Source organism: Antechinus flavipes, chromosome 3 (assembly GCF_016432865.1).
Source record: "Antechinus flavipes isolate AdamAnt ecotype Samford, QLD, Australia chromosome 3, AdamAnt_v2, whole genome shotgun sequence".
Taxonomy (NCBI): domain Eukaryota; kingdom Metazoa; phylum Chordata; class Mammalia; order Dasyuromorphia; family Dasyuridae; genus Antechinus; species Antechinus flavipes.
The window spans coordinates 482,210,545-482,234,953 of record NC_067400.1 but is presented as its reverse complement, the minus strand read 5'-3'; the positions used below and the strand labels follow the sequence as shown (position 1 = coordinate 482,234,953).

At 33.4% G+C, this 24,409-nt stretch overlaps 1 protein-coding gene and 1 pseudogene across 1 annotated transcript; one reads left to right on the top strand and one right to left on the bottom strand.

The window, feature by feature from the left end:
- Positions 1–7,387: 7,387 nt before the first annotated feature.
- Positions 7,388–7,996, bottom strand: LOC127557331 (purine nucleoside phosphorylase-like; annotated as a pseudogene).
- Positions 7,997–17,690: 9,694 nt separating this feature from the next.
- Positions 17,691–18,647, top strand: LOC127558049 (olfactory receptor 150-like). Its single transcript, XM_051991282.1, has one exon. The coding sequence runs from the start codon at positions 17,718–17,720 to the stop codon at positions 18,645–18,647; it is 930 nt and encodes a 309-aa protein (XP_051847242.1). The 5' UTR covers positions 17,691–17,717.
- Positions 18,648–24,409: the final 5,762 nt, after the last annotated feature.

Sequence of the window (24,409 nt, the reverse complement as noted above, 5' to 3'; positions counted from 1 at the left end):
TGTCCTTCAACAAGCTGTGTAATCATCAACCACTAATACTACTAGCTTCTACTAGCCTTGTCAAATCCTCAAGGTTTATAGAAACTTAGAATTGGTGAGTAAAATTTTGTGTTCTAAAAACCTTTCAGGGTGAAGAAACAAATAATCAATTATTTGCTTAAGAGTTTTAATAATCAAATTGTAAGATTACTAGCAGGCAATAGGTTCATTTGAGGCAATGAGTTTAATTAGCAGATGCAAGATAATTGGGTTTTTTTGTGTGTTTTCTTTTGTGTGTGTGTGTTTTTACCAAAAGTGTAAGAAGACATTCTCAGTTCACAATTCTCATAAAGACACTCTCAGATCAGCTTTAATCTGGGACTCTGCATGCATCAATTATTCTAACAGGAGTAGCATCTAGATAGAGAGACTTCAGAGATTCTGTTACAGATTTGTACAGTTTATGTGGAGCCCATTATGGATCCCTAAACTTTAAAAGCTGGATCACTTAATATACAAAATCTGAGAAGAAAAGAGTTAGGGTTTTTTTTATGTCCTGGTTGCCAGCAAGAAAGGATGAAGCTGTTGAACCTGTGCAATGGCCAAGTGTTTGATTCTCAATAGCTAAGTATCAACTGAGCTATCTTGTAAAATCATAAAGGCTTTGGGATTCTATTCACCCTTCTACTAAAGAAGATGGAAGTGTTACCTGGCATAAGAAGGAGAATCAGGGTTGTAGTGGATGAGTGTTATACTATGCATGTAAAATGGAAAGAGACATAGGAAAGAGAAGTTTCTTTCTTTTTTGGTGTCTTTTGGTATTCTGGGACAATAACATTAAATAAATTCATTGTTAAATTATGGAAATGATTTGCCAACTAAATCTACATTGGTCCAGAGAGACAGTGTGGATGGAATTATTTTTGAGGGACTATATGAGAAATTGGAGGAGTTCTTATACATGTATCCTGTAGCTGGAGATTTAATTATCTTCACTGACATGAATATACATGTTAATGACTGCCTGGAGCAGGGGTCTCCTCCACATTTTTTGATCTTGCATTTGTAAGAATTTGTAAGAAAATTTTTGAGCCTGCATCCTAAATATAACCCTATTCATTTATAAATTAAATAACTGATCTCCCTTGCTAACATTATTCAAATTACTGACAAGTCAGTCAATAAGCATTTATTAAGAACCCATTGTATTAGGGACTGTGATATGTGCTGGAAAAACAAAGAAAGGCAAAAAACAATATCTGCTGTCAAGGAGCTCACTATTTAGTGGGCAAAGACAATCTCTAAACTGCTATGTATTTTGTTATTTAGGTCAACTACCTTCAGCTATCTGCAGCCTTCTTCAGTCAGCTTCGTAGAACAAGGGAAATTGTTAAAAGAAAATGCCAATGTAATGAATTTATACTTTGTCTGGAAGTTGTATTCCTTTTGGCAAAATCTTTTCTTTTCAGATGCCAAGATACAGAAATGTACACTTTCTATTCAGAATCTTTTTAATGAAATCTCTCCATGACTCTATATATTTTCAAATGTATTATAGTCATTCTCTTGGAGCAATCATAGGAATTAAATATAATAACAAATAATATCAAAATACTAGTCTTTGTTTTGATAAGCCACTGCAATTTTAAGAATTGCAAAGTGGTATAGCTACCATTGAAGATGTCATTTCTCAAGACCCACATCTCTGCATATTTTGTTCACAGTTGCTACAAAAAGTTTATGTACCTTAACTGCTATGCTTTTTCTCTAGCTTTGCCTTCTTTTTTGTTATATTATTTCATTAAATCTTGAACCATTTCCTTTTACTCTGTATTTGGTCTACTCCATCACTTAATTGACTGGGCTTGTAGCTTAAATCCTTTCTTTCTTATGCTTCTCAAAGCTTATAGAAATTTATGACTGATTTGTAAAATTTTGTTTCCTAAAGACCTTTCAAGGTGAAGAAATAAATAATCAAATATTTGTTGAAGAGTTATTTTTTTTAAGTAGGAATGGGTGTTGTATTTTATCAAAAGTGTTTTCTGCATTAATTGAAATTATCATAGGTTATTTATTGGCTTTATTATTGATATGGTTGATTATGATAATAGCTTTCCTGACATTGAACAAGTCCTCCATTCCTCATATAAATCCCATTTGATCATAGTGTATTATGCTGTTGATAAGTTATTATAATCTCCTTGCTAATATTTTATTAAAATTTTTGCATCAATATCCGTTAAATAGATTTGTCTGTAATTTTCTTTGTCTGTTTTGGCCCTTCCTGATTTGGGTATCAGTATCATATTTGTGTCATAGAAGGAATTTGATAGGACTCCTTCTTTACCTGTTTTTCCAAATATTTTCCATTGTATTCAAATTAATTTTTCTTTAACTGATTGATAGAATTAATTTGTCAATTCATCTGGCCCTGGAGATTTTTTCTTAGGGAGCTTATTAATGCTTGTTCAATTTCATTTTCTAAAATAGGACTAGTTAAATAATTTATTTCTACTTTTGTAAATCTAGGCAATTTACGTTTTTATAAATATTCATCTATTTTGGTTAGAATATTGGATTTGCTGCCATACATTTGGGCAAAATATGTCCTAATTATTTCATTAATTTCTTTTTCCTTAGTGGTAAGTTCACTTTTGATGTTCATGATTCCTTTCTTTTTTTTCTAATCAAACTAACCAAAGATTTATATAATTTCTTGGTTCCCCCCCCAAAAAAACCCAATTCTTAATTTTATTTATTAGTTCATCAATTTTCTTAGTTTCAATTTTATTAATCTCTACTTTGAGTTTCACATTTTCTAATTTGGTATTTAATTGAAAATTTTAATTTATTCTTTTTCTAGCTTTTTTAGTTGCATACCTAATTCATTAATCTCTCCTGTTCTATTTTGTTAAGTCGCTATCTAGAGATATAAAATACCCTTTAAGAATTGCTTTGGTTGCATCACATAGGTTTTGGTATGTTGCCTCATTATTGTCATTTTCTTAGATTGCTTCTGTGATTTGTTGTATCCACCCATTTTTTTTTACAATTAGATTATTTAATTTCCAGTTGGTCTTTAGTGTATTTTTCCTTGATTTTTCATTGCTTTTTTTGTATTGTTACCTGGAAAGGAAGCAGTTATTATTCCTTCCTTTCTGCATTCGATTGTGAGATTTTTATGTCATAATACTCAATCAATTTTTGTGTAGGTACCATGTACCGCTGAGGAAAAGGTATACTACTTTTTGTCCTTATTCACCTTTCTCCTGAGGTCTATTATATTTAGGTTTTCTAGGACTCTATTAACTTCCTTAGTTTATTTATTATTTATTTTGTGATTAAATTTGTCTGATTCTGAGAAGATAAGGTTAAGATCTCCCACTAATATAGTTTTGCATCTATTTCTTCCTATGACTGACTCAAAAGCTTCTCTAGGAATTTGGCTTCTCTACCACTTGGTGCATATAAATTTAGAATCATTGCTACTTCATTGTTTACTGTACCCTTTATCAAAATGTACTTTCCTTCCTTATCACTTTTGAGATTAAATATTAAAAATATCATTTATTAATATTTTATTCTTTGGTATCACATCAGTGTCCCTTCACAACCACATTCTCTGATCATGTGATGCTTCCCTCTCTCTGCTCCAGTAACAGATACAGTTCTTAAGAGTTACAGATATAGTTTTTTCATCCAGGGATCTGAACCGCTTAACCTTTAAAAATATATTTTCCCCATTTATTTTTCTATGCTTCTCTTGAGTTTTGTGTTCATATTCTTGTGCAACATAATAAATCTTTAAATATGTATAGAATAATTGTACATGTTTGACATATATTGGAGTACTTGCTTTCTAGGGAAGGGGGTGGGATAAGGGCAGGAAAAATTTGAAACACAAGATTTTTCAAGAGTGAATGTTGAATCCATTCCTAATAAAAACACTTGAGAGGATAGTAATAAATGGACTTTTCCTTAAAAAAGTCAGGAGCATATATTTAAAACTGTCAGTAAGCATCATATGCAATGGGGAAAAACTGGAACCTCTCCCAGTAAGATCAGGGGTGAAACAAGGTTGCCCATCATCACCATTATTATTTAATATTGTATTAGAAACACTAGCCTCGGCAATAAGAGTCAATAAAAAGATTAAAGGAATTAGAGTAAGTAATGAGGAAACCAAACTATTACTCTTTGGAGATGATATGATGGTATACTTAGAGAACCCCAGAGATTCTACTAAAAAGCTATTAAAAATAATTCATAATTTTAGCAAAGTTGCAGGATACAAAATAAATCCACATAAATCCTCCGCATTTTTATACATCACCAACAAAATCCAACAGCAAGAGATACAAAGAGAAATTCCATTCAGAATAACTGTTGACAGCATAAAATATTTGGGAATCTATCTACCAAAGGAAAGTCAGGAATTATGTGAGCAAAATTACAAAAAACTTTCCACACAAATAAAGTCAGATTTAAATAATTGGAAAAATATTAAGTGCACTTGGATAGGCCAAGCGAATATAATAAAGATGACAATAATCCCCAAACTAGTCTATTTATTTAGTGCTATACCAATCAGACTTCCAAGAAAATATTTTAATGATCTAGAAAAAATAACAGCAAAATTCACATGGAAAAACAAAAGGTTAAGAATCTCAAGGGAATTAATGAAAAAAAAATCAAATGAAGGTGGCCTAGCTGTACCTGACCTAAAACCATATTTTAAAGCAGCAGTCACCAAAACCATTTGGTATTGGCTAAGAAATAGATTAGTTGATCAGTGGAATAGGTTAGATTCACAAGACAGAATAGTCAACTATAGCAATCTAGTGTTTGACAAACCCAAAGATCTCAACTTTTGGGATAGGAATTCATTATTTGACAAAAACTGCTGGGAAAACTGGAAATTAGTATGGCAGAAATTAGGAATGGACCCACACTTAACACCGTATATCAAGATAAGATCAAAATGGGTCCATGATTTAGATATAAAGAAGAGATTATAAATAAATTAGAGGAACATAGGATAATTTACCTCTCAGACTTGTGGAGGAGAAAGAAATTTGTGACTGAAGATGAACTAGAGACCATTACTGATCACAAAACAGAAAATTTTGATTATATCAAATTAAAAAGCCTTTGTACAAACAAAACAAGATTAGAAGGGAACAAACAAGATTAGAAGGGAAGCAACAAACTGGGAAAACATCTTCACAGTTAAAGGTTCTGATAAAGGCCTCATTTCCAAAATATATAGAGAATTGACTCTAATTTAAAAGAAATCAAGCCATTCTCCAATTGACAAATGGTCAAAGGATATATTGTCATTCATATGAAAGTGTGTTCCAAATCACTATTGATCAGAGAAATGCAAAATAAGACAACCTTGAGATACCATTACACACCTGTCAGATTGACTAAGATGACAGGAAAAAATAATGATGAATGTTGGAGGGGATGCGGGAAATTTGGGACACTGATGCATTGTTGGTGGAGTTGTAAACGAATCCAACCATTCTGGAGAGCAATCTGGAATTATGCCCCAAAAGTTATCAAACTATGATCCAGCAGTTTTTCTACTGGGCTTATATCCAAAAGAAATACTAAAGAAGGGAAAGGGACCTGTATGTGCCAAAATGTTTGTGGCAGCCCTGTTTGTAGGTCTAGAAACTGGAAAATGAATGGATGCCCATCGATTGGAGAATGGTTGGGTAAATTTTGGTATATGAATGTTATGGAGTATTATTGTTCTGTAAGAAATGACTAGCAGGATGAATATAGAGAGGATTGGCGAGACTTACATGAACTGATGCTAAATGAAATGAGCAGAACCAGGAGATCATTATATACTTCAACAATGATACTGTTTGAGGATGTATTCTGATGGAAGTGGATTTCTTTGACAAAGAGACCTAACTCAGTTTCAATTGATCAATGATGGACAGAAGCAGCTACACCCAAAGAAAGAACACTGGAAAATGAATGTAAACTTTTTGCATTTTTGTTTTTCTTCCCAAGTTATTTTTACCTTCTGAATCCAATTCTCCCTGTGCAACAAGAGAACTGTTTGGTTCTGCACACATATATTGTATCTATGATATACTGCGACATATTTAACATATATAGGACTACTTGCCATCTAGGGGAGAGGGTGGAGGGAGAGAGGGGAAAATTTGGAACAGAAGTGAGTGCAAGGGATAATGTTGTAAAAAATTACCCTGGCATGGGTTCTGTCAATAAAAAGTTATTATAATAAAAAAAAATTTTTAAGGAACAAAAAAGAAAAAGAAGAAACATTCATTCTTTATTGTCTAAGAAGCCTGTATACTCTTTGTCATCATCATATTTACATACATATTCTCACAACCTTAAACTTTTGTTTCCCACTCAGTCAAGTCTTCAGCAGAAAGAAACATTTCTGTCCAACTGATTTTTATTCCCAGAGTATTAAATGAGTAACTCATACTGGTCTGGACCACAAAGGACCTTAGAGTAGGACTCAGAAAGTGTACACATAGTCTTTTCAAAATATTAGCAGCAGCCTTAATGCAAACTGGACTTAATTCTTAGATAAGTCCACTGGAGGTGGAATGAAGGATACTAATTGTGGACAGGAATACAATAGAACGATCCAGCTTTCCATTATAGGAAAGGGACTAATGGAATAAAAGAGAATTGGATACCATTAGGAAAGACCTCAAAGGATAAGTAGGTATTCTGAGGATATAGAATACCTTTCCACCATAACCTCAAGACAGAAAGCTAAATAACTCAAGCAAAGAAGTAAAGCTGATCACTGTCTGGAATACCAAGTGGACAGCAGGGAACAGAAGCCGCCAGGCAGTCTGTGAGTCAAAAAGTCTTCTCAGGCAGTGATGTGGGTGTGGTCCCTTTAAGATTCCTTTCTTTCTGATTCCCAACCCCTCCTAGTTAATGCAATTACCTTTTGATTCACAAATCCTGGTCCCTTTGAATTCCAATAGAAGATCCAGACCTAAGCCAACTTGGGGCTACACCCACAGGTCCCTCTAGCTAAATCTCCCATTATAAAAGGGGCCAAGCTGGACCCCCCTCTTTGAAGAGGTCCCAAATATGCCAGCCTCACGCTTGGCATGCCAGGACCCTCTGTCCACTGGATCCTCTGTCCGGTGTCCTTCTTATCTCTACCTTTACCTAGTTCCCTAACTATACTTTATCCTTACTTCCAAACCCCATAATAAACCTCTTTTAACAATCTAGCTTTTCGGGCCAATAAATGCTTTTATTGGGGACTTGCACCACCACTAGACTTCATTTAACTCAATATCCTTGTGCCGAATCCAATGGGGTGAAAAGGGAACTCTATTTGACTCCCTGTACCCCTAACCTGCCCCTAGACCTCAATTAAACCCTAATTTCATTTAGGTACCCCATATCTATGCCTCATCAACAGGGCCTGTATACTTTCCACAGGTGCACAGATAAATTGCTCCAACTTCTTAGCAGCCAGGCATGCAGCCACCAGTACTTCCTCATTACCAACTGTGTCCCAGTTTTCATAGTCCAATACTGATTTGTTTGTGATGAGGGAGAATACAAAGACTCAAAGTCACAGTGTCTGGCCACTGTCATCTCTGGCAGCCCCTACTTTCTGCAGAAAGCGACACTCTGCAATGGTTTCAAAGTTGGGTCCTCCTACCACAACATAGGCTCCTTCCTTCAATGATCATTTTTATTCCATTCCTTCCCAAATGCAATGGGCCTGTTGTCTCAGAACCCAGTCACAGGACATCAGAAGAAATCTTTTTCCAAGCCTCTCATCATTGGGAACTTTGAGTGGATTTTGACCACTGAGGCCTACCAAGTTGATATGATCTTGAATCAACAAAACATCCCCAACTTGATATTCAGGGTTCAGCCCACAAGTAGCATGGGTGACAAAGTGTGAATATTCATAAGTTGGAAAACTCTCAGGAAATGCTACCTTCCAGAGTAGGTAGCCTCCATATACATGGAAATTGCCAAAAAATTATTTTTAGAGCTAGAAAAAATAATAAAATTCATCTTGGAAAACAAAAGGTCAAGCATATCAAGGAAACTGGTGTGGTTATTGGCAGGGCAGAAAGTTGTGGGAACTGGGGTGGAGAATCCCCTCTGGTTGGTGCAGGTCCAATGTGAAACAATTCACAAACCCAAAATCTGAATGTGGCAAGAAAAGGAATTTTTATTGGCACTGAGAAGCCGCTTTGCTAGGAAGACAGACTTCTTAGTGGCAAGAGGTCCTAGTAGGGAAATAAAGGTTTGCACTGAGAAGAGGATGTTTTCACAATGGGCAGGAATCCTGGCAGCCAGCTTTGCTTCTTTAGCAAAGCATAATCCTATTTCGGACCTCTGCAGAGATTTGGAGTTCAAAATTGACTTTTTGTAAGAAGTCTGAGGCTGGAACTTCTATTGAATGAGTTTTGATGCCCTCAGGCCTAGATTTCCAGTTGAAAAGAAAGTACTTATCTTGGAGTTTCAAGTCATTCAACAGGAATATCAGGGCCAGATCTCCAACTAAACAAGACCACTTAAGTTGGAACTATTGGGAGTGGTCTGGGCTAATCTTCAACTCAATGGAGAATGCAGCTAGTTAATAGAGGGTGCAGTTAGTCCCTGCCAAGATTTCCAACAAAATGAAACCACTTAAGAGCAAGGGTGGGTCTCTATCAGAGGAAAGTTTCAGAGTTCACCCCCCAAAGTCAAGGGGGATACAATTTGTGAACACAATAGAATGAAAGAAAAAAAATGCAAAGGAAAGGGACTAAGCTGTACCAGACCTAAAACTATTTTAAAACAGCAGTCATCAAAACCATTTGGTACTGACTAAGAAATAGAAAGGTAGATTGGTGAAATAGTCTAGGTAAGCAAGACAAAATAGACAATCGCTACAGAAATCTACTTTTTGATAAATCCAAAGACTGCAATGTCTGAAATAAGAACCCATTATTTGAGAAAAATTGCTGGGAAAACTGGAAAAGAGTGTGGCGGAAGTAAGGAATAGACCAACATCTCATATCCTATACCAAGATAAGATTGAAATGGGTTCATGATTTAGACTTAAAGGGTGATATTATAAGCAAATTAGAAAAACAGGGGATAATATATCTCTCAGATCTTTGGAGAAAAGAGGAATTCATGACTAAAGAAGAATTAGAAAACATTATGAAATCTAAAATGAAAAATTTTTATTACTTGCAATTAAAAAGATTTTGCACAAACAAAACTAAATGCAGTCAAGATTAGAAGGAAAGCATAAAGCTTGGAAACATCTTTTCAGCCAGTGTTTCTGATAAAGGTGTCATTTCTAAAATATATAGAGAACTAAGTCAAATTTATAAGAATACAAACCATTCTTCAATTGATAAATGGTCAAAAGATAGGAATAGATAATTTTAGATGAAAAATCTGTAGTCATATGAAAAAATGTTCTAAGTCACTATTGATTGGAGAAATGCACTTTTAAAAATTCACAAGTATCCTTTCATACCTATCAAATTTGTCTAAGATGACAGGAAAAAAAAGATAATAAATATTGGAAGGGATCTGGGAAAATTGGGATATTCATTCATTGTTGGTGGAGTTGTAAATGATACAACTCTTCAGGAACTATTCCCAAAGGGCTATCAAACTGTACTTTCCCTTTCATCCAGCAGTACCACTGTGGAGTCTATATCCCAAAGAGATCAGAAAAGAGGGGAAAGGACCCATATGTACAAAAATATTTGTAGCAGCTCTTTTTGTCTTGGCATGGAATTGAAAATTGAGTGAATGCCCCTCAATTGGGGAATGTCTGAATAAGTTATGGTATATGAATGTAATGAAATATTATTATTCTACAAGAAATGATGAGCAGTGTTATTTAAGGAAAGCCTGGAAAGATCTATATTAACTAATGCTGAGGGAAGTAAATAGAACCAGAAGAAAAATGTACATAGTAACAGAAAGATTATATCATGATCAACTATGATAGACTTAGCTCTTCTTATCAATGCAGTGATCCAAGACAATCCCAGCAGACTTGGGATAGAAAATATCATCTTCATCTAGAGAACTATGGAAACTAGTCTGAAAATACTATGTTTTTTTTCTTTTTCTTTCTCGTGGTTTTTCCCTTTTGTTCTGATTTTTCTTTCACAACATGACTAATATGGAAATGTGTTTTAAATGATAGTATATGTATACCTTATGTGAGGTTTCTTGCTGTTTTGGAAAGAAAGAAAATAAAAGAGGGAGACAGAAAAAATGTGGAACTCACAATCTTAGAACAATGAAAGTTGAAAACTATCGTTAATTGGAAAGATAAAATACTACTCAAAAAAAGAGATACCAATTGCTCCTGGGTACACAGAGTAAACATAATAAAAATGACTTTTACATAAATTAATCTATTAATTCAATGCTATCAAACTACCAAAAATGATATTACAAAAATAGAAAAATAGTAACAAAATTTGTCTGGAAGAACAAAACTTGAAGAATAACAAGGAAATTAATGAAAAAAAAAAAAAAGTGAAGGAAGATGGCCTATTCACACCAGATCTCAATATGTATTGTAAAATATAGTCATCAAACAATCTGGTACTGACTAAGAAATACTGTGGTGGATTAATGGAATAGATTCAATACATAATATATACTAGTAAAAGATCAGAGTAACTTAGTGTTTGATAAATCCAAAGATTCTGTAGAGGGCCACAGACAGGGGGGAACTCTGGGTGAGGGATAAACTCTTCCACCCCAGAGGGAACCTGCTGACAGTGTCTGGTTAGGCTCCCCATCTCCCCTAATGTCTCTCAACCTTCCTGAGAAGTCAGGAGGTGGTGACAACCTGTGTTGTAATTAAAGCAGAGTTTACTAAGTGGCAAAGAGTCATCTACATACAATAATAGCAAGTTGTTTATGTGGCCCCACATTATTGCATGTGCAGTATGCTATGGTTATATAAAGGTATTAGGGTATACAAGGCTGAGAGAATTTGGAATAAACAAATTCCATATTTGAACATGCATGTGGGTTCCCACCTCATCACTCCTCTTCTAAGACCAAGAACTCAGGCCAGTACCAAGATCCTCTAGAGAGCTTGTCCAATCTGTACAAGATTCAAGCTTAGGGGACAACTACTAGGCAAAATGGAAAACAATATTGCAAAAATTAAATATGGACTAACATCTTACAACAAATGCCAAGACAAAATCCAAATAGATACATGAGTTAGACATAGTGTGGAATATAATGGGCAATTTGGGGAATCATGGAATAGTACAAGTGTCAGATCTATGTATTAAGAAAGAATTTATTATCAAACAAGAGACAGACAATATGGTGGGAAATAAAATGGATAAATTGGATTACATGAAACTTAAAAGTTTTGCACAATGAAACAAATATTAGAAGGAAAGCATAAATATGGGTAGATATTTTACAATAACTATCTGTGACAGAGTTTATTTCTCAAAATATGTGGAACCAAGTCAAATTAGAAGAATATAGGTCATTTTTTCAATTGATCAATGGTCCAAGAATATGAACAACCAGTTTACAGACAAAAAAAGTTAAAGATATCTATAGTCATGAAAAAATTTTATAAATCAATACTGATTAGACAAATGAAAATTAAAACACATCTAAGTACCATCTCACAAAAGGTTGCCTAATATGATAGAAAAGGAAAATAATAAATGTTAGAGGGATTGTGAGGAAATTGGAAAATCAATGCACTGTTGGAGGACTTATGAAGAAATCCAACCATTCTGGAGTGAAATTTGTAAATATGTCCAAAGGCCTATAAAATTGCATGTCCTTTCATCCAGCAGTAGCACTGCTAGATCTGAATATCAAAGAAATTTTTTTAAAAAGTGGAAAGGGGAGAAAGTATTTGTACAAAAATGATTACGGTGACTGTTTTTGTGGTGGAAAAAAAATGGAAATTGAAGAGATGCCTATCAATTCTGGAATGGTTGAGAAAGTTTTAGTATATTATTGAAATGAAATATTATTGTGTCATAAGAAATGATGAGCAGCTACTGTTTCTGTATTCCAAAGGGATCATAAAAGAGAGGAAAGGCCCCATATGTGCAAAAATGTTTCCAGCAACACTTTTTGTAGTGGCAAGGATTTGGAAATTGAGGGGATGCCCCTCAGTTGGATAATAACTGAATAAATTATGGTATATGAATGTAATAGAACATTATTTTTCTATACAAAATGATGAGCAGGCTGATTTCAGAAAAGCCTGGGAAGACTTACATTAACTGAGGCTAAATAAAGTGAGCAAAACAGCAAAACAGGAACAAGAAGATTAGTAATTATCAGCTGTGATTGACTTGGTTCTTCAATTCCAATTAACTTGTGATGAAAAGAGCTATCCACATCCAGAGAGAGAATTATGAAGACTGAATATTTTCTATTTTTGCATGTATTTGGAAAAATAAAATAGCATTAAAAAAGAACTGAGAAGGAGCAGGATTTCAGAAAAATCTAGAAAGTGTTACATGAACTGATATGGAGTAGAGTAAGCAGAACCAGAAGAACAATGTACACAGGAACAATAATATTAGTGATGAATAACTGTAAATGACTTACAATGCTCAATAATACAATGATTCAAGAGAATTCTAAAAGACCCCACCAAAAATGGTATATAAGTCCACAGAAGAAATTGATGAGCTCTAAAATGAAGACGAAAACAAATTATTTTAACTTTGTTTTTATTAGAGTTTTCTTCCACAAAATTACTAATATAGAAATAAATGGTTTATATAACTTCACATATAGAACCCATATCATGTTGCTTAATATTTTAGGGAGGGGATAGGTGAGGATGGGAGAGGGATTAAAAAGTTTTTGAAAATGAATATTTAAAATTGTTTTAACATGTAATTAGGGAATAAAAATAAATAATGTGTAATTCATTCATCATTCATTTCTATCCTCAGTACAGCACGTTGTACAGCATATGTACTTAATATTTGCTCAGATAAATTGACATGTAAATTTCTGAGAAGGTTGGTGGGATTATATCACTAGGGACTCAAGACCACTCATTTGTGAGATTAGCCATTCAGAACTCCATTAGCAAGGAATGTGAGAAAGGGAGGCCATGGCAGAATTGGTAAAAGTTTGGGAGAGAACATTTTATGCTTATTTCCTTAGGGAAAAAAAATCTGATATACATACATATATATATATATGTATATATATGTATATATATATATACATATATATATATGTATATCAGATTATAACAGGATACTTAGATCACCACTGTTCTCTATCAGAGCTCATCTGAAGTCTGATTCTTGTCTAATTTTAGGGGACCTCACACTGAAGAGAACCTGAAACAATACATTTTCTCTCTTGAAAATGGAAAAGAGAAGGCTAAGATCTCTCACAAAGTCTTCATAATATATTTCATAGACAGAAGACACATACACTAGGAACTAAAGAAAGGTAAATAGAAGCAGGAAAGATTAGCAATTAAGAAAGTACTTCTGGACACTGTTTACCTGCTCCTAAGCAATAATAACTCATCCTTTTTCACATTGCATTCTACAACTTTTTTCCTATTATTAAGAAACTCCTTTTCATTCTAATTGTTTCTTATCATATTATTTCTATTTGGTGGTGATCATTGAAACTTGGTATTACCTAGAAGACAAATCTGACAGCTTTTTGAAGGATATATGTGCTTTCTAAAATACCCTTTTATCTATTAGATCTGGAAGAGAACATGTTCTTGGCTTGGTTTTGAAATCTTCAGTCCTTCACTCTATTGCTATCACTCAGCAACTAACCTAATGGGTTTCTTGTTGCTATCAATTATGGATGTCCTGTTACTTTATTTCTTCTCAAACAAATTTAGTTCCTGACTCACATACTTCTTTTCTGTCCCTTCTCATTAATTTTGTTAATATGCAGACCTGTTAGGTGTCCAAATTTTTCAATTACCATTATATTTGAATTGAGGTTGCTTCAACCATGACAGGGAGTGATCAAAGTTTTAAGAACTGCCCTCAACTTTCTGAACGCTAACTCAAATAAATTGGTCCCACATGACAAAATTCCTCAGCAAAACACTGGCATCAAAGTCTGAGATATTTATGTACACAAAGGGCAAGAATTAGGAGGTAAGAGAAAACAGTAAAAAATTCTTTCCTGAAAAGTGCTAATCCCTTGTGAGATGAATCTCTATGTAGGAGCCTCTCTCTCTGTGTATTATTAATGAGGTCCCAGGAATGTTCTCAATAACCATATAGCTCTCAAGCTACATCATTAAAAGCTTTGTTGATATGAGTAAATGCTATTTCTTTGCCTATATTGAAGAGGAAACTCTATATAATGTCAAAATTCAAAATGATCATCTTCAGATCAAATCAATTTCTAGAGCATATTAGAGATGGAGTTAATCATCAATAAAAGGATTTAAAAGTTTCTGTGCCATGAAGTTTCATAGAAGACACTGACCGGCCAAGAGCATGTAAATGAAGAGGATTTAATATTCAGTGATAGAGGGTGAGTGTTTGATTAATTTGATGGTATTCTTCATTTTAATTTAAAAAGATGCATGGAAATTCAGGGACTTGCAAAAGAAAGGATATGTCCACATTCTATTCTACCCATCACTCAATTGCCCAGAGCAAAAAACTGGGTTCAGCTGGTTTGAAAAAAAGAAAGAGAATCTGGACTATGGGGAACTTCCTTTCAGAACTAAAGAAATGCAGAATTTGAGACTTGAAAGGGAATTTCCATATAGTTCAAGTCCTACCCCACAAATCCACCCAAATACCCACTAAACTAATGAAGCTTATAAAATCTTTGCTTGAAAAAGAACACATTATCTACCAACAGAGAACTTTTCCTTTTGGAATAAAAAATACTTGTTGGGTATTTTATCCTTACATCAATGTTTCTTTGCAACATTCACACTTTGCCTTTGGTGCTACACTTTGGGGAGAAACTCAACAAGTCTAATCTCATTTTAATGATCTAGCAATCATTAAAATATTTGGAAACAATTACCATGATCCTCCCCTTTTCCATGCTAATTTTCACAAGTCATTCAATTTATACTCATGTGGCATGTAGTCAAGATTATTCATGACCTTCATTGTCCTTTTCTGAATATTGTCCTTTGTAAGTGTTCCTCAACTATGACTAACAGTATAGGAAACAGTACTCGAACTATGGGTTGACCAATGTCCATATTTTTTTAAAACTGATTCCTATATTACAATGCAGGATTTTTCATTTGTTCCTATTTAATTTGATCATTCTAGATTAAGCCTATTGTCCTAAACTATCATGAATATTTTTGAATCATGAATTGGTCAAACTATGAGTACTTCTCTCTCCAAAATTTGTGTCCAGTGGAAACCATTAATGTTGTCATCCAAATCACTGATCAAGGAATGATCAATAACACAAAACAGAGTACTAATCCCTAAAGTACTCTTCCAAGGACCCTTTTCAAGTTGATATTAAATCATTAATGACTATTCTTTGTAAGGAGTTACGCCAAGTGTAAATCCATGAAATTACTTTTGTTCAGTTCATGTCACTTCACTTCACATTTTTTATATAGCTTTATCAATTATTTTGACAAAATTTAAGTACAATAAGTCTATACCATTTCTTTTATCGACCATCAAATCAATCAACCATTCTGTTCAAAAATGTCTTGAGACCTCAAGAACTCTCCTCACAAATGTTAGATTTCTTACCAGTTCACAGCAGTCCAATCATGTGCCCTTGGCAATGACTGAGCCCTTTTGCTTACAAAGTAAGGAGGCTATAGTTTTGACTCCAAAATATGATAAGCTCCAAATATAATTGGTTGGGAGCTCAAAAGCCACTGTTTTGTGAATAGAGTTCCACAAAGAGTCAAGAGTTTAGATGATTTCCTCTGAGGAGAAAGTAATTTGGGATTTTATCCTTATGTACACTTGCTATGTGCACACAAGTTTCAATGTTTTTTTTTTAATTATCTAAAGTTTTGGTTCCAAATTTCATTCTTCTTTCTTTCTCTACTCTCCCCCTCTCCCTGTGATGGTAAACAATCAGATAAAAATTTCACATGTGCCCTTATGTAAAATATTTCCATATCAGCCATTTTTACAAGACTTGAATAAAAAAAAAAGAAAGAAACTAAAAATAGCATACTTCAGTCTGATTTCAAATATCAGTTCTTTCTCTTAAAGTTGACAATATGCTTCATCATGAATTCTTTAGGAATTTTTTGGATTATTATATTGCTAATATAATAGCTAGTAGCTATTATATAGAATAATTAAAACATTTACACTTCTTTATGATACAATATTGCTGTTACTGTGTACAAAATTCTCCTGGTTCTGTTAACTTCACTATGCATCAGTTCATATAAGTCTTTACAGATTTTTTCTAAAATCATCCTCTTTGACACTTCTTATAGCACATTAATATTTCATCACAAGAATATACCACTCTTGTTTAACCATTCCCAAATTGTTGAGCATCCCTTTGCTTTCCAATTTTTAACTAGCATAAAAGGAGATGTTATAAATATTTTTGTACAAATAGATTTTTCCTCCTTTTGTGAATGTCTTTGGGATATATGACTAACAGTGCTATTGCAATGTTATATATTGGCTTTTGGGCATAGTTCCAAATTGGTCTGTAGAACTGTTGGATCAGTTTACAACTCCACAAACAATATATTAATGTCCTGGTTTTCCCACATATCTCCAAAATTTATCTTTTTTTCTGTCATATTAGCCAATCTGATACATGTAATATGTTACCTCAGAGTTATTTTAATTTGCTTTTTTCTAACCGATAATGACTTAATGTATTTGCTTTGGTTTCTTTGTCAGAAAATTTTTTGTTCATAATCTTTGCCCATTTATCACTAGGGAATAACTTGTATGTTTGTAAATTTGATTCAGTTCTCTACATATTTGATAAATGAGATCTTTATTAGAGATATTTGTTGCAAAATCTCTTACCTCCAATTACCTGCTCTTCTTATAATTTTGTTTGCATTTGTTTTATTTGTGCAAAAGCTTCCTAAGTTTATATAATCAAAATTATATATTTTATATTTAAATCTTCTCTATCTCTCATTGGGTCCTCAATTCTTCCCTTATCCATAATTATTACAGAAAAATTATTCCATGTTCTGTTAATTTGTTTATGATATTGCCCTTTCTGTATAAATCATGTAACTATTTTGACCTTATCTTGATATTCAGCATGACATATTGGTCTATACCTAGTTTCTGCCATAATGTTTTTCAGTTTTCCAAGCAACTTCTGTCAAATAATGAGTTTTTGTTCCAAAACTTTTGACCTTTGAGTTTATTATAGACAGGATTACTATGGTCATTTAATAAAATAATCCTCAATGTTCTACAAGTATTTTATGTATTGTAATATTTTGTATATATTTTATTTTGTGAACAAATACCTTTAGAAATAATTAGCTATTATTATTGTATGTGAGAGAGAAAGTTAAGCAAGTCTACTTTACATACCATATATACCTATAAGGTTGATAGTCTTTAGTTTATGAAGGAAAACTGACAGAGCCAAAAGAATCATAAGAATTTATATAATAATTTTATTGTTCTTTCTGAGGTTTCACTCAAGACTGAAAATAATGAGGACTCTTTTTTTCTCTTCTTGTGAACAGATTCTTGTCTTTTCTTCTTACCCTACACTCAAAAAGAATGGAGAGAGGAAATTATTCACTGGTGACCGAGTTCATTCTCATAGGATTGACAGACCATCCTAAGCTCCAGCTGCCACTCTTCTTCCTATTCCTAGGGATTTATGTAGTCACTGTGCTGGGGAACCTGGGCATGATTATACTTATTGGGCTGAGTTCACATCTACATAACCCCATGTATTATTTCCTCTGTAATTTGTCCTTCATTGATTTCTGTCAATCAACTGTCATTACACCCAAGATGCTAGTGAATTTTGTATCAGAGAAGAACACAATCTCTTATTCTGACTGCATGACTCAGTTCTATTTTTTTGGGTTTTTTGCCATTTCTGAATGTCAAATGTTGGCTGTCATGGCATATGACCGCTATGTTGCTATATGCCATCCCCTCCGTTATAGTCTTATCATGACCTATCAGGTATGCTCATGGTTGGTGAGTGGAGTGTATGCATTGGGCCTAATTGGGGCAACAGCTCACACTGGCTGCATGCTTAGAGTGTTTTTCTGTAAGGAATATGCAATTAATCATTATTTCTGTGATCTCCTTCCACTCTTGAAGCTTGCTTGTTCTAGCACCTATGTCAATGATGTAGTGACTCTGGTCTCCAGCACATTTAATATCTTTTTCCCAACACTGACCATTATTTGCTCTTATGTTTTTATCATTGCTAGCATTTTAAAAATTCAGTCCACTGAAGGCAGATCAAAAGCCTTCAGTACCTGCAGCTCCCATATTGTAGCAGTTGGTGTATTCTTTGGCTCTCTTGCATTCATGTACTTGCAGCCATCTTCAGTCAGCTCCATGGATCAGGGGAAAGTGTCCTCTGTCTTTTACACTATTATTGTGCCCATGCTAAATCCCCTCATCTATAGTCTGAGGAATAAAGATGTCAAAATTTCATTGAGGGAAGTGATAAAAAGAACATTCTAGTAAAAGGAGAATTGCATTGATGGATTTAGTTGAGACTGAAAAAAGAGGAAGACAGAGGGATATAAAGAAGAAATGGAGTGATGGATTTAGTGGAGACTGAAAAAGGAGGGAGAAAGAGGGAGAAAGATTGAGAAACAGAGACAGAGAGATTTGGAGAAAGACAGACACAGAAAGAGACAGACAGATAGACAGAAGAGGCAGAGAGAGAAATTTGTAGAAAGCAAATACTTTGCCCTTTATTTATATTTTATTAGAAGACCAACTTACATGTACTTTGGGAACTTCTCAAACCAGTAAGCTACATCTCCTTCCCCACATTTATGCTACTGTCATCTCCCTGACTTGCATTCCAAGTGGTTTTCAAAATTCAACCATGGACAGACTCCTGATATTTTATAGAGTTGGATTAGCTATTTTAAATATCTGCATTGCCGATAAACTGTATGCAGTTTTTCCAAATGCCCTTCTGTGAACTATCTGTAATTTTTGCAACTGGAAGTTAAGTTTTCAAGATGAATGTTACTTAGAATGCTAAAGCTAGAAGAGTATTTAATGGTTTACAGGTCCAAACCATTTTTTTTTCAACTAAAGAAACTATATCTAAAAGAGGATTACTTATTTGCTCTTAGCCCTAGACAAAGAACAAAACCAAGTGTTGAATCCAATTCTCTTGATTCTTGACTTTTTTTTTCTTTTCCAATACAACACATAATCATCTGGACAAAAGAACTGAATGGAGGGAAAAACAATTACAACCTTAAATGTGAATGGATGTGTAAGAAATGTTAAGGCTCCATCCTTGTAACACTATAGTAGATGGACTCATGGTAAGGAGAGAAGTGGTTCTGGGAGACAGAGAGGCACTCTTCTTGTCTTGGGAAAATAACAAGATTTTCTAAAGTTCAACACCATAAGCAGGTACAGAAATCTGAATTTTGAGACAGAATTTTGCTATACTAAATGTTTTAAATCTGACCATGCTACAGCTGAGGTAATAGCAGGTATTTTCAAAAATTTTATCAACATATTTATTGGGCTTACTGCTTTTTATCCTTCCCCTTTTTTTTCTTTCTTTTCTTTATAAAGTATTCTTACAAAGGAAGACTCTGTGAGAAACAGAGCTAGCCCTGAAAATAAAGAGTTTGACTATAGAAAGGATTTCCAGGCCCTGGAATTTAAAAGTGGTAAATTATCTTTAATATATGTCTTTTTTAAAAATACACCTATCATTGTATTCTGAGCTATCTTCTTCATGAATGCTGTCTATATTTGAATGCAACATTTTGCTTAAGGTTTAAATGTGAGGAAACCAATATTTCATTCTTATTATGGCATCTTAAATAATAATCATAGCTATATCTTTGTAGTAGAAGAGATTAAGATTGTTGAATCAAGCACTGCCTCAGGAGTGTGAGCTCTGGGATAAATGAATGACAAATGTGGGAATGGTTGGAGCAAGAACAGAACTTATTGAATGTGTATGATGGTGTGTGTTCCATGCAAGAAAGAGATAAAGTGGCAGCTGGTGTGGGAGAGTTGATAAAGGGAACTGAGTGTGAAAACTCATCAGCCTCTGGGGCAATTTCTTACAAACCCTTGCCCCTGCCATTATCACTACTCTCAAGAGGCAAAATGAGAGGGTAGTGGCTGGTTTTCCACTTGAGAGAATAGCAGACAATGCTGAAGTAATTAATGATTTCTCTCTTCATCCTCTCTTATCCGAGATTAAATCTAAAACTTGATCCATTTGAACTATATTCCTAATTTGGCCATAAATAATTTTAATTCTTGGTTTATCTAGATAAATCTAATCACAATATCTTCTCTTGAGTTAGGGATTGTCTTATTTTTCAATATAATGAGCAATTCAATAAATTATGATCCACAATTGTCAGGTAATATTATAACATCCTACGAAAAGATTAGTATGGGGACATTAGGGAGATATGATAGAGAAACAAAACTTTTTTATAGTGTTAGTTGAAATTAAATAGAATAAAACACCTAGGAAACTAGGTCACAAACAATATATTAAACTTTATTGTATATATGTTTACTGAAAGATAAGTAACAAGGTCCTGAGAATATAGGAGTTATTTTATGTTTATTTTAATGATCATTCTGGAGTCCTTAAAATCCTATGTTCTGTCCTGTAATATTTTACACTAAAAATGCATTTACTAATTGCTTCATAATTTCTTTGAAGAACAAAGGCATTCTGATTAGCAACTTTGCATGTTAACCAGATGTTCATCCAGAAATTATTATCTAAGTTGGTTCTGAAATATATAAAAAATTTCCTTTACTTCAGTTCCTTTCAGCCTTCCCTTAATTTATATTGTAATCCTGTTGTTTCTTTCTCCTTGAAATTACCTAGTATAGAAATTACTATGCACACAAATGTATAAATTTAAAATATACATATATTTGAGTATTGAAAAGAAAATAATAACATTAATATTGATTTTATATGTAATATACATAAATAATAAAGTTTGATAAATTACAGATAAAATAAATTTTTAATTCTTACAAGCCTTTCTTTAAAGATAAAAAAGAAAAATTTTCCTCTTCAACAATTCTAGTGCTTTGCTTTGGATCAGTGACTCTCAGCATGTGGTAGAGAAATCCCTGGGAAATCTCCAAAACCTTTTCATGGAGTCTATGAGGCCAAAAGTTTTTTTCATAATAAAACAAAATATTTCTATTCCTAATGTAGTAAATCTATACATATCCCACTGTTTGTTGATGTAAAGGAGTCTTGAGAATAAGTAGTTGAGAACTAGTGCTATAGATCTACCTTTCTCAGTACAAGTTTTTAAAGAGAACAATATATTGCCAGACTATGATAGCCATTCTTAACAAAATTTGAATGGATCCTTTGCAAGAAAATGACTTCCTATGGCTAGAATTTATAGTTGGTAATAAAAATAATAATAATAATAATAATATTGTAATAAAGGATATTGATGATTGTAATAAATCCATTTTTATTCATTTAGTGATTCACTTTTGTCCTCAGCACAGTGGTGAAAAGTCCTGGTCCCTGTAATCAGTTCAATCCAATCCTTCAAATATTTAATTTACAATTTACAAATATAACATACTATTTTAATCATGGAGAATAAAAAGACAAATTAAAAACGTCCATTCCCTCCCTCTTGGGTTTAAGGTCAAAGGTATTTTCATAGTAATACTAAGATGTTTCAATTTCTAATATAATAAACACAGATATAGTTCAATAAATAAAAAAGTTTTTAGCAATATTCAACATTTAACAGCATAAAAGAGTCCTAAGCCCAAAAAGTTTGATATTCACAGTCACAGATATCTGCTTCCTATCTTTCAAAGGGAACAGCCTACCATATAATACAAGAAGTGATTGCTACAAAATCTGAAACGATTGTCTTTCAATGAAATGAGTTTCCATTGGTTAAAATTATATTGTTATTATGTTGCCATACTGTGTTATCATGGATTGTGACATTTCTTTAGGGAAAAATGATTTTTATCTCTAGCAAAAAATCTATTTTTCCACCCATTTTCCTGTCATGGTGATTTGATCCACTTTCTACTTCTCAATCAGATGCACCCCTGTATTTCTGCTCAGGAGTCCTGAACTCTTGAGAAAAGAGAGCTTGCTATATACAGCTCTTCAAAAAGCCATATTAATGGAATATCATAATCTTCCTGCTATGCAGCAATTCTGTACACACACACACACACACACACACACACACACACACACTTTTCACCTCTACTTTTGAAAATAATAATCAAAATGGTAATTATTCCTAGAAAAAATTTTCAATAAATTGCCCTATAATTCCATTCACAATCCCTATAATTTTTGGATCAACTGTGTCCTCCCTAGCCACTCCTACCATTTTATGTTGTCTTCTCTCTTTAGAGAACAGTGAAAAAAAGTGAAAGAACTAAGAAGTAGAGAAAGTATTAATGATTTCTTCCCAGGAAAGGAGAATACCTTAGGAGATGAGTCCCAGTGGAAGTCTTTGTATGTGTATTACTAATAAGGTCCCAGATGTTTTATAAAAAGCCTAAAGTTGCATCATCAGGAGCTCTGTTGCCATCAATGAACACTATGTCTTTACCCATGATTAAGGAGGTTATGTCAGATATAAGAATAGGTTAAATTTTCAGTTAAGAGCAATTAGCTAAAAGTAACAATTAGAAATAATTTGCAAATCAAATCAATTTCAAGACCATTTTAGAGACTGAATTCTATCAATTCTAATTCCCATCAACATTAACAAAGATTAGAAGGCTCCAATGATGACTTGACTATAAGAAGTTTAATAGAAATCATGTACTTTATGTCAAGAATCTTTAAAATCCAAAGCTAAAGGGTAAGTAGTTGATTAATTTGGCATTATTTTTCCTTCTAAATAAAGCTACATGGAGCATCAAGACTTTATAAAAGAAAGAACATCTCCACATTGACTGTATCCATTACTGACTGGGTGTGAAACTGGGTACTAGTAGTTTTTAAATAAAGAGGTTTTTTGGAGATATGAAGAACACCTCAAAATTACAGAACATGCCATCTAATTCAAACCCTACCTTATAATGTCCCCTTAATGAACCTATAGCAGTGTTAATAATATAGTTTAAAGAGCTTAATTTAAATGGAACCAATGACTATCATGGCAATCCATTTCCCTTTGGGCTATATACAATTGTTTCAGATTTTATCTTTATATGAAGCCTAAATTTGCTTCTTTTCAAATTTATGCATTCTATTAGATCTATGTCTGTTGGGACAAACTTTTACATATAATTTCTTTTCACATCATAGCTTTTAAAATACTTGGAAACAATTATCATTTCTCTCTGTTTCTTCCCTTCTCCATGCTAAACTTTCACAAGTTATTCAACTTATACTTATATGGCCTGTATTTGAGTAGATGAGATCATTAATGGCCCTCATTGCCCTTTTCCGGATGTTCCCTATTTTATCAATATCCTTTGTTCACTATGAAAAAGAAAATCAGACCAAGTCAGCATATATGGTTTTAAAAGGGTATAATGTGGTCAGTTCCTTATTTCTGGAAACCATAAGCCTTTTCAGGGAACATAAGGTAACAAATTTTTTTGGACTACCATCTTAAATTGCTCAGTTATATAGAGTTTGTAGTCTAATAAAATCCTGGATCTCTGACAAATAAACTGACTTCTAAACTTGCCTCCATATTTTTGCATTTTTAGAACTTATTCTTTTAACTGCTATTCCAAGTTTTACAGTTATATTTATTAAATTTTATTTGTTTGTTTCTTTATTAGATTATGCCCATTGCCCTAACTTATCATGATATTTTTTTAATCATTTGTTTGTCAAATTGTGAGTTAGTTCTGTCTCCAAGCTTGGTGTCAAACACACATCTTTTTGTTTTTATAGTGTATGGCATTAGTTCTGACATGCTTGTGAATTGGATATAAGTGAAGCAAAGCTGCCAAAGTCCCAAAACTTACTCTTCCCTCTGGAACTATCACAATCCAATGGTTAAGACAACAAAATTACTCTCTCCTCTGGAATAATCAAAATCCAATGATTAAGACATCCGGTGGATGATCTTGGCTTTTCAAAATTAAGGTCATTTCCCATGACCGTGATTATCTAAAAGGTCCTTTCCATGGGCAAATTCTAGATAACAATTAAGACAAAAATTGGTTTAATTTATCTTCACAAAAATATGAATGAAGAAGGGAAAGACCCTCAAAATTTCCTGACAGAATAGAAAAGT